Source organism: Notolepis coatsorum (assembly GCF_963971535.1).
Source record: "Notolepis coatsorum genome assembly, chromosome: 2".
Taxonomy (NCBI): domain Eukaryota; kingdom Metazoa; phylum Chordata; class Actinopteri; order Aulopiformes; family Paralepididae; genus Notolepis; species Notolepis coatsorum.
Genome location: NC_140166.1, coordinates 130407419 through 130421308, shown reverse-complemented (window position 1 = coordinate 130421308; position 13890 = coordinate 130407419). Strand labels below are relative to the sequence as shown.

The 13890-nt window shown below is 42.5% G+C and overlaps 1 protein-coding gene across 3 annotated transcripts in view; it reads right to left on the bottom strand.

The window, feature by feature from the left end:
- Positions 1–182: 182 nt before the first annotated feature.
- The window catches only part of cep85 (centrosomal protein 85), a 34976-nt gene continuing 21268 nt past the window's right edge, over positions 183–13890 (bottom strand). For 2 of the 3 annotated variants that reach the window (XM_084307679.1, XM_084307681.1), the window contains 8 exons: positions 13519–13704; positions 12142–12327; positions 8692–8846; positions 7421–7538; positions 6113–6163; positions 5885–5992; positions 5043–5286; positions 183–2101 (listed from right to left, as the gene is read on the bottom strand). In XM_084307679.1, coding sequence (XP_084163805.1) covers positions 1938–2101; positions 5043–5286; positions 5885–5992; positions 6113–6163; positions 7421–7538; positions 8692–8846; positions 12142–12327; positions 13519–13704 — 1212 coding nt within the window. In that variant the 3' untranslated portion in view covers positions 183–1937. The remainder of the gene's footprint in view (positions 2102–5042; positions 5287–5884; positions 5993–6112; positions 6164–7420; positions 7539–8691; positions 8847–12141; positions 12328–13518; positions 13705–13890) is intronic. The other variant, XM_084307680.1, reaches the window with a different exon arrangement.

Sequence of the window (13890 nt, the reverse complement as noted above, 5' to 3'; positions counted from 1 at the left end):
ATAATCGTGTTATCGTTTTAGAACCGGTATCGTGATACTTAGGCTGGTATCCAAGTAAAAATTTGGGAATCGTGACAACTTAGTTAGTAACTTATGACGTACACAGAAAAGGGATAATTTTGTTTACTTAATGTCTTCATCCATGGAATGACACATCAAACATTAAAATGAAATAGACATGATTACGGAGAATTTCTTTATTTCTAAAATATGCAAATACAATAGAGGACAAAAGACATATCTGAAAATATAAACACGTTTGTTCTGGTTTGATATAAGGCGTGTGGCGGCTGACTTTCCAGAAAAAATAAAGCTTGAATTAGACGGTCAGTTCAATATCTCAACCTGACCGATGTTATATTCGTTGAACTAAACATTTTAAACCAGACGTAACAGTAATAAATTAGACAGAGAATGCTTTGACGTCGCCTCGCAAAACAAACTAAGGACAAACAATAAACGCAAATACTGCAGAATAATAGTGTTGTAATCATGTGTAACAAATCTAGGAACACATTAGCCGTCATCAACTTGGCATCATACATTTAGTGTACAGTGACCTTCACATCTACAATCGCCAGTCCACCTGATATGACTCCCGATGACAAAATATCAACTTAACGATTTCATGTCACCCACTGTGAGCGGAAAAACAGTGATAAGGCCTCAATAGCATAATGTGACATAGCCCCAAAGTCGCTGTTTTACAATCAGAGTCTAGGAATGTATTGATCGTTTGTTCGTTGGTTGATATACACCAAGAAAGAACAGGTCAGTCTTATCAAAGTAGCAAAAAATCACTTTCTGGTTGGTCTATGGTATTATGGTTGCAAACTGTACAGAATGGTAGACGTTTGACATTCATTCATTCATTAAAAAAAAAAAAAAAAAAAAAAAGAAAAAAGCCCAATATTTGAGAGAGAGTATTCACAAAACACAAGTCTCTGAGAGCAGAACTGTATTAGGCTCGATGGCGTGAGAATGTTATTTTACCGCTTAAGTCAAACACGCATACTAGAAATTGTTACAGCGGTCGCCATTTTTTAAAACAATGGCTTTTCAGTAACATTTCAGGTTTTATTCACTCAAACACTTTTTTAAATTGTCAGTTGATTGTCAACCACATCCTGGATTATTCACCCCCCCAAGAGGGAAAGTAGAAGTTAAATAAAGCAAACATAACTATGGAAACGGTCACACAAATACTCCGCTCGAGTGAAAACAGCACTCAACGTCGACGAGTATTTGGCAACAAACAATGTACTAAACAACCGTTTCGTCACAAAACGATGCATAGGAAGACCACGCTCAAGAAATGCTAGGGGATCAAGTACACAGGTTTAAGTTGTTTTAGGACTGAAATGGACGAGGTCGCCGCGGTGAAGATTCTGTGCAACACGCAGACTTCAGATCCAACATACAGAGAGATGAAGGACACAGAACCAGTCTGTGAAGATTCTGTGCAACAGATGGACTTCAGATCCGACGGACAGAGAGATGAAGGAACACGGAACCAGTCTGAAGATTCTGTGCAACACAGAGACTTCAGATCCGACGTACAGAGAGATGAAGGAACACGGAACCAGTCTGTGAAGATTCTGTGCAACAGACAGACTTCAGATCCGACGTACAGAGAGATGAAGGAACACGGAACCAGTCTGTGAAGATTCTGTGCAACAGACAGACTTCAGATCCGACGTACAGAGAGATGAAGGAACACGGAACCAGTCTGTGAAGATTCTGTGCAACACAGAGACTTCAGATCCGACGTACAGAGAGATGCAGGACACAGAACCATGCAGGCGGGTCTCATTGTTCCAATACTATCCCTTTGGACGACATTCAGTAACCGACCGTGAAGACGAAGCCGGTTTTAGAAGCCCGGCCTGGTCGTTCACTTCACACACACATCTCCGCCGCCACCAGGGCAGTTCAGGTTATTGCGTGGTGCAGTTCTCGCCCATGTCCTGTGCGTAGCGGTCCGAGACCGTGGTGCGCAGCGCCTCGACGTCCCGGCGGAGCTGCTGGGCCTCGGCCAGCTTCTTCTGAAGGACGTCTGGGCTCAGCCAGTCCTCCGTCTGCTCGTCCATGGGAGGGGGCGCTGCGGACGGAACAACATGGTCATTCTCACGTTTTTCTAGAGACCTATTCTATTGAAATACATTTTATTTCCTAAACGTAACACTTGACACTGCGACAGGAAATACACTCAGGCCTGTTCATTTCACTGTAATGTACATGTACCTTATATGTGACAGATAAAACAACTAATTTCACTGTAATGTACATGTACCTCATATGTGACAGATAAAATAATAATTTCACTGTAATGTACATGTACCTCATATGCAGGGATTAAAGCAACAAAAAAAACTTTTTTTCAGGCCAAGTCATATTCTTATTTTAACCTCAACTGTATATATATTTTTAATAGTGTTAGCGTTTTAAGGGAACTAGATTATTTTGAAAAAAAATTCTATTGCCAGTTTGCTTTTACGTAATATCAATGCTGTTTTGAATTCATTAAATAAAACGGATACTTTGCAAGGGTTTTGTCATACAAATAAATAAATCTACATACTGTAACTTTTCATTGCATGTTTTTATTTACAGTACATTGTGACAACTGAACAAGCTTATGACTTGAACAAGGAACTAAACAAGGGAAACAGTGCTTTAATAATGCAGGGAACACAATTTTCTTTTTGGCTTACCAGCCAAGGTGGCTGGTAGATTTAAAAAACGACCAGCCAGGCAGATTTTTTACCAGCCAAAAATGATAAATAGCTTTTTAGTATATCGCCATGGGTTATTATTACTATTTATTACATGGCGTTTTAACATTCGCCAAAATGCTTGGTTGTGATTGGTCAATAGCCCCCGACAGCGGTGAATTATTTTTCGATAACCACCGGTGATTATTGTTTTTCGCAGCTGGAGCAATCAAGCCCACTGTTTCACTGCAATCAGACACACCTGCCGGCTGCCGGCGATAATAATAATCACTTTATTTGGGCTGACAGAGCCACAGAACAACTGCGTCTGCATTTGATCTCGTCTTGTCGATGGTGTAAAATGAATTAGGTATATTGTTAGTAAGTTAGCCATGTAATAAGCGGGATAATGTATAGCTATACTCTGTCATTGTCGCAAAATAATTGACCTTCACTGACGTTTAAAACACCTCTGCGAGGCGCCTCTGTGTTCTAAACTCTGTGTCGGTCAATTATTTTGTGACAATGACCTCGTAGCTATAAATTATCCCTTACTTATTACATGGCGTTTTCACATTCGCCGAAATGCTTGCTTGTGATTGGTCAATAGCCCCCCGACAGCGGTCATTATCAGACAATAATGACCGCTGTGGGACAATAATGACCGCTGTGCGCAGCTGTTCGCAATCAAGCCCCACTGACACACACTGTTTCAGTGCAATTAGACACTGCCGGTGTTCTGCTGCCGGCGATGACAGGGGGCGGAGCGACGAGCGGAGCCAGAACGCAGCCAGAACCAGTGTTGCGAGTCGATGTAAAATGAATTAGGTATATTGTTAGTAAGTTAGCCATGTAATAAGCGGGATAATGTATAGCTATACTCGATCATTGTCGCAAAATAATTGACCTTCACTGACGTTTAAAACACCTCGCCGAGGCAGCTCGGTATTTTAAACTCTGTCGGTCAATTATTTTGCGACAATGACCTCGTAGCTATACATTATCCCTTACATAATACTCATGCAATTTTCAATTAATATAATAAACAACATAAGGAATATTAGCATCATTTTGAGTGGACTGAAGAAATGAGTCAGCGTTAATAGTTTAAAATACAGATAATTTATTAAAACATATATATTTAGTGTAGGGCTGTCCCAAATACCATTTAGTAGGCTTTGAATACTCCTTGGTGTTTCCGAACGCGTATTTGAATACTCTCTCAAAAACACTATTAAAAACAAAAGGATTAACATTTCATAATTAACCACAAATCATAAGTGTTGGCTTACCATTCTGTTCTATCCAGTAGCAACCCGAGACGTCACATAAAATTGCGTTGGCAACATGCATTCTGATCACCGTTGTACTACCAGTATGATTCTGCGTGTATAGACAATTGTGTGTACGTACATTCACACGGGGAACCGATCTTTTTCGTTTTCATTTAAAAAAAAGTTTGTTTTAGACTTCGCTTTTTTATTTTGAAACCCCCCGACCGGAAGTATTATTGTTATCGCTAGCTAGCGGAACAGTCGTCCGGTTCTGTGCTTTTGAGCTAACGCTAGTTAAGCTAGCTAATATTAGTCTTCCTTTGACTTGTTGAAAATGTCTAGGATACAAATGTTGAGATTGTTGGTGAACAAGCGACTAACTGCAGCTATGTTGCAGTGTGCACACACACTGTCGAGTCTTGACTTTAGGCACAAAGCGGACATTTGCGCATATTGCTCCGGTAATTTTTTTTTAAATAAAAGTTGAGACGTATGTAGTACCTACTTACTGGTCACAGGAGTCTTCAATAACGTTTGGATGGTAATACATTTTGTGAATACATTTGTTGAAACAACATATTTGTTGGCAGACGACTCCTTATAAACACTGCTATCTAACGTTAGCAAGCTAAGTGTGCATAGCTCGACCTGGCTGTGTAACGTTAAGTAACTTGTATTCCCGCTCATCATTGCATACAATTTGAAGTAAGAGGTGCACTCCTCATGCTACAAACGGACACGCATACACGTCATGTATAGAAGCGACCGCCGACACAGAAGCTATTTCTTTTATGAAAATTCAGAAAGTTGGCTCCCAATTTTTGTACACACACCAGGGTGGCGAGTAGCCTCCGTAATTTACCAGCCAAAGAGTAAATATACACGCCATTGGCGCTTGCTTATTTTGTTCCCATCTACAAATCATATTATACCAGGTAGCCAATTGACGGAAAATACGTCACGACTCCGAATCAAATTGACGGAGATCCGTCTCAAGACGGAGAGCTTTGATCCCTGCATGTGTGACAGATAAGACACAAGCCGGTGAACTCACACGCGATGCCGAGCAGCAGGGAGAGGTTGGGGTCGTGCCCCTGGGCCTGCTGCGTCAGGACGTTGCAGAGGGAACGCAGGTCACAGAGGCAGGAGGACATCTCCCCCTGGAGCCTCTGGGTGAGGCGCGCCCCGGCCGGCTGCAGGGAGGAGGAGGAGGAGGCCTGGGTCCTCCACTCGGGGTCTCCCATCTGCTCCTGCAGTGTGAGGTTCTGCTCCAGCAGCCCCTGGTTCTGGCTCGACAGCTGGGGGAAGGAAAAGCGGTTGTGACAACGCGGCACTCGTCTAGACTAACTGTTCTCTCAGTAGGTCAAGTCAGGGGTTCCTTCACTAATCCCCTCGGGCCGGGAGGGAAGGTCACGGAGGGGAGGCCGGAAAAGAGATGACAATAGAAATGGAAAATAATTATAATATACAATCATATAAAATAAACTAGAATGACAGTATATTCTAATGATAATAGTGTACATAGTAGTAGCATACTGCGCCAGAGTCTGCGCAGAGTTTTTTTATTAGAGTAATTAAGAGACTTCTCCAGCTGTGTGTGGCACCAGTACACGATGTGGTCACACATCTTTCTTTTAGGTCAACGAGCGGTGGCAGGAAAAAAGACAACAATAGAAATAGAAAAAAGGATAATATAATATAAAATAGAATGACCGTATTATATCGATAATAGGACAGCCTAGAGGTCAAAAGGCTGGCCAGTAACCGAAAGGTTATATAATAATGACAATACATTTGAATCTAATCCGATTCATGACGAGGTCTGATGAAGACGACTCCCCGTCTCTTGCGACACACAAACGGGGAAACAAAAACAGACTCGTCTTCCTCGCTCACCTCCCTCACGGCTGTGCGGAGCTGTAACACACCCTGCTCCTTGGCAAACACCTCCTCTCTGAGCGCCAGGGAGCCGCTCTCCTCCTGGGACACCTGCTCCTCCAACTTCTATATATATATATATATACACACACACACACACACACACACACACACACACAGTCAGACTCGGCATGGGAACCAAGTTCAGACGAGAGTTGATACGAAGTGTAGTGAAGGAATAAATACCCTGAGCTCAGCGCCGAGCTGCTCCATCATCCTCTGTTGCTTCTCAATGACCTGCGAGGGGAGAAACAGGCTTTTGACTAAACGTTTCTCATGTTGCTCCTATTTTAATTAGAGTTGGGTACCGTTCACATTTGAACCAATACCGGTACCCAACGGTACCCTTTTTCTGTACTTTAGTCTAAAAAAATGCAATCTACCTACCTCAGTTGTAAAAAAAAATTTCCAAACTTTTATTTATTTATCATTGTTATTATTTATTTAGAACAATGTTAATATATATATAATATTGCAGTGAGCGTTGTCTGCATCTAGCTTAGTAAAGTGTAACCACACTTGCGACCGTTTTCGACTTGCCATTCCCCCCGACTGCTTTGTTGTTGAATCAAGTCAAATCCTAGGTAAGTGTGTATTGTGCGCGTGAACGTTGACGTGGACAACTGAACGTGCGGCACACTTCATCGGTAGTACAGACGTGATTCGGTCGATACCCTTAAAAGAACCGGATTCGGTACCCATCCCTGATTTTTATGGAACAGTACTATGACCATCTCAGATATAAGGAATAACAATATTAAAGGGGCAATTCATTCTTCATTTTGCACACAATCTGACGTATAATATCCAAAACTCTAAACGGGTTTTGAACACATTTGTTTAGTTTGACAGTTATTGAGAGTTGACGAGTTTGAACGTGGCCACCTGGCCAGTGATGTCATCAGGGGACACTGAATCCTTGTTAATTACAGCTCAATGATATGAGGTAGATGACATTCAGAGGATTCAGTGTCCTCCGATGACATCACTGGTGGTGGTGGCCACGTTCAAACTCATCAACTCTTAACTAAAGACGAATGCATGCGAAACAGTTTTAGAGCCTTTGGGATATGTGAGAGATATGAGAGAGAATATGGCTACGTTCACACTGAAGGCAAATGTGGCCTCAAATTCAATTCTGATTTGGGCCACTTTCATATGTGCTCCTAAATCAGATACAGGTCTGATTTGTTTTCATTAGCCGGCCTCCACTGCATTCAACTTATACATTAAAGTTTAAACCATAAACTGTGACTTCAGTGTCCTCCATGTTTACATTCACATTCCTTATTGTTCATTTGTCAGTTCAGGAGCGCGACCAGTTCACACTGGAATCAGATATTAGCCACATAAAAAAAAATACGTATGTATATATATATAAAATAATGTAAACAAAAAAATGTATCTTGGATCTGAGCAATAAATCAGAATCGAGCACTAAGACTTGCAGTGTGAACACAGCCACATTTGACTCGGGGGTAAAGAAGTCCTGACCTTCTTCAGCCTCAGCTGCTCCTCTCTCAGGACGTCGTTCTCCCCTCGGAGCTTCTCCACGTCCAGCGAGGGCAGCCGGGCTCCGTCCTCCAGACCCTCCTGCACGCGCTCCTGCAGACTGACGAGACACCAGGACATCACACACATGATGGTGCAACGACCACATTGTGAACATGCCCTTTGATTAGATTGTACCGTGTGTGTATTTGTGTACGGTGTGTGTGTTCTCGTGCGCACTGTGTGTGTATTTGTGTACGGTGTGTGTGTATTTGTGTACAGTGTGTGTATTTGTGTACCGTGTGTGTATTTGTGTACAGTGTTTGTGTTCTCGTACGTACTGTGTGTGTATTTGTGTACGGTGTGTGTGTACTCGTGTACTGTGTGTGTATGTGTGTACGGTGTGTGTTCTTGTGTACTGTGTGTGCAGTGTGTTCTCGTGTACTGTGTGTGTACGGTGTGTGTGTTCTCGTGTACTGTGTGTGTATGTGTGTGTTCTCGTGTACTGTGTGTGTACGGTGTGTGTGTTCTCGTGTACTGTGTGTGCAGTGTGTGCGTGTTCTCGTGTACTGTGTGTGCAGTGTGTTCTCGTGTACTGTGTGTGTACGGTGTGTGTGTTCTCGTGTACTGTGTGTGTACGGTGTGTGTGTTCTCGTGTACTGTGTGTGTACGGTGTGCGTGTTCTCGTGTACTGTGTGTGTATGTGTGTGTTCTCGTGTACTGTGTGTGTACGGTGTGTGTGTTCTCGTGTACTGTGTGTGTACGGTGTGCGTGTTCTCGTGTACTGTGTGTGCAGTGTGTTCTCGTGTACTGTGTGTGTACGGTGTGTGTGTTCTCGTGTACTGTGTGTGCAGTGTGTTCTCGTGTACTGTGTGTGTACGGTGTGTGTGTTCTCGTGTACTGTGTGTGTACGGTGTGTGTGTTCTCGTGTACTGTGTGTGTACGGTGTGCGTGTTCTCGTGTACTGTGTGTGCAGTGTGTTCTCGTGTACTGTGTGTGTACGGTGTGTGTGTTCTCGTGTACTGTGTGTGCAGTGTGTTCTCGTGTACTGTGTGTGTACGGTGTGTGTGTTCTCGTGTACTGTGTGTGTTCTCGTGTACTGTGTGTGTACGGTGTGTTCTCGTGTACTGTGTGTGTATGTGTGTGTTCTCGTGTACTGTGTGTGTACGGTGTGTGTGTTCTCGTGTACTGTGTGTGTACGGTGTGTTCTCGTGTACTGTGTGTGTATGTGTGTGTGTTCTCGTGTACTGTGTGTACTGTGTGTGTTCTCGTACTTGGTGACGGTGGAGAGGAGCTCTCTCTCCCGGCGCCGCTGCTCCTCCAGCTGTGCGTCCTTCTCCCGGGTGTGGGAGCGCGCCTCCTGCAGACAGACCTCCAGCTCCCTCACCCTGCCCTGGAGCTGGGCTGCCCTCTGCTCGGCCTCCAGGAGCTGTGTGACACACACACACACACCATCCATTTAGTTAGCCGTTAATTAGGCGTGGACGGACATAATGTATGGACATATAGTTGTGTACAGTTAAGAGATTCTTAGCCACATAGTTTGATTATTGGATAATTGGATATTGGAGCTTGTCTTGTGTGTGTGTGTGTGTGTGTGTGTGTGTGTGTGTGTGTGTGTGTGTGTGTGTGTGTGTACTAGTCCAAGTCTCTTGTCCTTTGTCCCGTTTACTTCTAATGTCAGGTTACGTCAGTATTATGTCAGTGTGCGTGTGTGTGTACTAGTCCTTTGTCATGTTTACTTGTTATGTTATGATGTAAGTATTATGTCTGTATACTAGTCCTTTGTCATGTTATGATGTAAGTATTATGTCTGTTTGTATACTAGTCCCGATATGGCATTTTTTTTTTACACATCGGTATCGGTCCGATATCAAGATAGGGCCGATATGAATCATATTATTATAGTTTTAAAATATCAGTCATTTCTGAAAATAAGTAAAAAAAAAAAAAAAAAAAAAATTGGAAAATAGCTCTTTATTTGAAAAGTGTTTTCTATACAGAGATATCGACATCGGTAAATATCGGTATCGGCCAGAACAGCAATATTAATTAATACCGGTTATCGGTATCGGCCACAATTTTCACATCGGTGCATCACTACTTGTTATGTTATGATGTAATAAGTATTATGTCCGTTTGTATACTAGCCCTTCTTTTAAGCCTGGACCTGGGGACCACCAGGAGGTGCTGATAGGCAGATCTGAGTGAGTGGGTGTTGGTGTAGGGACGGATGAGTTCAGTGATGTAGATAGGGGCCTGACCGTGGAGTGCTCTGAAAGTAAAAGTGAGGACTTTGAAGTGAATTCTATAGTGTACCGGGAGCCAGTGCAGGGATGCCAGAATGGGAGTGATGTGACACGATTTTTTTGACCTTGTGAATAGCCTGGCTGCAGCATTTTCGACCATTTGCAGTTTGTCTGTGGATGATTTAGTGAGACAGGTGAAAAGTGAGTTGCAGTAATCAAGCCTAGAGGAAATAAAAGCATGCACGGGACAGTTCTAATTCAGAGTGCCATATGATGGAGCGGAGTTTTGCAATATTTCTAAGGTGAAAAAAGCAAGTGCGTGTAAGTATTTTGACATGTTTGTCTAGGTTCATGGCCTGGTTGAAAACAACACCCAGGTTTCTCAGATGGGGGTGTATGTTTTACTAGTCCTTTGTCATGTATTCTGTCTGTTTGTGTACTAGTCCTTTGTCCTGTTTATTTGTAACGTTATGTTATGATGTAAGTATTATGTCTGTTTGTATACTACCGTAATTTTCGGACTATAAGCCGCGGCTTCCCCCCCCCATTTTTCGACCCTGCGGCTTATATAATGGTGCGGCTAATATATGGATTTTTACAGCTAACTGAGCGCGCTCCCTCAGCTCTGTGACCGTCAGATCAGACTCCTAAATCTGCTGCAGCAGTGCACGCCTTGCCCCTCATCCTCCCCCTCACAGACCCACGTCAACAAACCATTACGGCAAGAGTCTAGTGTATGAGCAGCTCAGAGCTCCTCTTTCAACATAACTGAAGCTTTAAACAAAATGACCCAGTCAACGAACTATTCACTTTAGTTTATTAATGCATGAGGCATTGTCTAATGTTATCTAGCTACTGATAGCTCCTGATATCATCAGTTTGGCATTCGATTTAGCAGGTGCTGGCTAACTGGCTATCGTTCTGTGAGCTGGCGTTGGTACCTGGCTGGTGCTGGCTAACTGGCTATCGTTCTGTGAGCTGGCGTTAGTACCTGGCTGGTGCTGGCTAACTGGCTATCGTTCTGTGAGCTGGCGTTAGTACCTGGCTGGTGCTGGCTAACTGGCTATCGTTCTGTGAGCTGGCGTTAGTACCTGGCTGGTGCTGGCTAACTGGCTATCGTTCTGTGAGCTGGCGTTAGTACCTGGCTGGCGCTGGCTAACTAACGTGGCTATCGTTCTGTGAGCTGGCGTTAGTACCTGGCTGGTGCTGGCTAACTGGCTATCGTTCTGTGAGCTAGCGTTGGTACCTGGCTGGTGCTGGCTAACTGGCTATCGTTCTGTGAGCTGGCGTTAGTACCTGGCTGGCGCTGGCTAACTAACGTGGCTATCGTTCTGTGAGCTAGCGTTAGTACCTGGCTGGCGCTGGCTAACTGGCTATCGTTCTGTGAGCTAGCGTTGGTACCTGGCTGGCGCTAACTAACTGGCTATCGTTCTGTGAGCTAGCGTTGGTACCTGGCTGGCGCTGGCTAACTGGCTATCGTTCTGTGAGCTAGCGTTGGTACCTGGCTGGCGCTGGCTAACTGGCTATCGTTCTGTGAGCTGGCGTTGGTACCTAGCTACCGTTACTGTTTAAACAAAAATGTTAATAAATGGGAGCTTCCTCAAACAGCCACGACAATCCCCGCTGAGCACGAAACCTTACATATGGTAATTAAACATTAAAACACCTGCGGCTTATAGTCCAGTGCGGCTTATATATGTACACATCATTCAATTTAGCTGCTGCGGCTTATATTCAGGTGCGCCTTATAGTGCGAAAATTACGGTAGTCCTTTGTCCTGTTTATTTGTAATGGTATGATGTAAGTATTATGTCAGTGTGTGTGTACTAGTCCTTTGTCATGTTTACTTGTAACGTTATATGTTATGATGTCAGTATTATGTTGCACGGTCACAATTAGGGATGCTCGATATTGGCTTTTTTACCGATACCGATATTCCGATATTGTCCAACTCTTAATTTCTGATACCGATATCAACCGATACCGATATATGCAGGGTTTCCCCAAAAAAACCTGAATAATTTCAGGTAACTAATAATTTCACTGGATGCATTCAAAAGGCTTTCTAAATGTAAGCATTATCTGTGCAAAATATGATAATTAAAAAAATAAAAATTAACATTACATATCTCTTGTTGAATTAAACCAACATGCATATTTTTGACAATAAATAAAATAAGAATTGGTTCTTACTTGCCTGCCTGGGTAAATAAAGGTTAAATAAATGTTTAAAAAAAAAAAAAAAAAAAAAAAAATGTTACCGATACCGATATTTTCCGATATTACATTTTACTGCCGATATCAGCCGATAATATCGGTCGGCCGATAATATCGGACATCCCTAGTCACAATGTATGTTTTTTGTGGACCCCAGGAAGAATAGCTTCTGCAATGCTGTAGCTAATTGTGGATCCCGAAAACTAAACTAAACTAAACTAAACACACAGCTTGAGAGACTCCATCTGCTACCGTCACCTCATCACAGTAGCTGCCTGCGGTGGCATCTACCTGCTTGTTCTGGCCCTGGTAGTCCTCCATGGTGGGCAGGTCGGCCAGGTAGCGCTCCAGGGTCTCGATGCGCTGCTGCTTCTCCCTGTTCTGCTCCGCCTCCTTCTGACACTTCTTCTTCAGGTTGTTGATGTGTTTGTCTCGACTGCGGATCTGCGCCAAACACACTGGGAGATTATTACACATAGTGGCTATACGGTCTAACGATGTACTCAAATGTATTAGTAGAAGATTCAAATGTATCGTCAGCATACAGCACAAGTACAGTTTGGCAGGGTAAGCAACTAGTAAGAGTAGGTAAGGGATATGTACAGATATAGCAACTACAGGTACGTAAAAAGGATTATATGCAGGTATGTACAGATAGATGTGGATATACATGATTATGGTACGAATAAATATACATATATACGGTATATAGAGCATTATTGTATATACCATCATCCTCATACAGAGTAATATGGGTTGTATGCAGGTGTATAAGTAGGTATGTAGAAGAATTATATATGCAGGTATATTCAGACAGATGTGTATATACAGTACAGCTGCATCTCAATAAATTAGAATATTGAGGAAATATATCGGTTGCCTCCAGGCCACGCCGCATTGATTCATGCAAAAGGAGCCCGACCAAGTATCGAGTGTATATACTTTTCAGTAGACATTTCTGTTATATATATATATATATATATATATTTTTTTTATTAGTCTTATGTAATATTAAAAAATTCTCAGATACAGAATTTTGGGTTTTCATTCGCTGTAAGCCATAATCATAAAACATGAAAGAAATAAAGGCTTGAAAGATTTCACTGTGTGTAATGAACCTATATATGATTTTCACTTTTCAAATTGAATTACTGAAATAAATTAACTGTTCCTCAATATTCAAATTGATTGAGATGCACCTGTAAATATCTAAATGTATATATATGATATATACAGCACTAGGGGTGTAACGATGCAACCTCACAACGATTAATTTCGATTACGATTATTCAGGCAATGATTCAATGCATCATGAAATCTCACGATTTGATTCGCAAAATTTTCGATACATTTTCTATCAGTTAATTCCCCCAAAAATGTTGAATACACAAATGTGGCTGGGGGAACTGATTCACTCAGCATGAATAGACTATAGGTCAATAAAGACAATACACACAAAACAAAAAACATAAAATAAATTAATTAATTAATTAAATTATTTCGATTATAATCGATTCTAACATTTTCAAATCGATGCAGTTGAATCGTCACATTAGAATCGTTACACCCCTATACAGCACTATTGTAAAATGCTATCATACAGAGTTCTATTATTCTATTGTTGTTGTTCTTCACCCTCTCCTCCTGTTTCCTCAGCTCCTCCACGTGTCGCTCGCTGCTCTCCTTCAGGGCGTCGGTCAGCCGCCGGGTCTCGGCCTCCACGGCCCCCAGCCTGCGCTCGGCCTCCGCCTTCTCCTGGGCGGCGCAGTCCGTCCGCTCTGCGAACTGGGCCCTCAGGAAGGCGTTCTCCCTCTGAGCCTCCTGGAGATACGAGCAGGGGACAGGGGAGGTTCAGATTCACTTTGTTTATTATTTTTTATTATTATTATTATTATTTACGTGCATCTCTTTGTCTCAAAGGATAGTCTTCGAAGAGGCCATATAGTACAAGCAAAAAAAAATACTAAAACATGCATGTATACTAATATTTATGAAAGAGAAAATAAA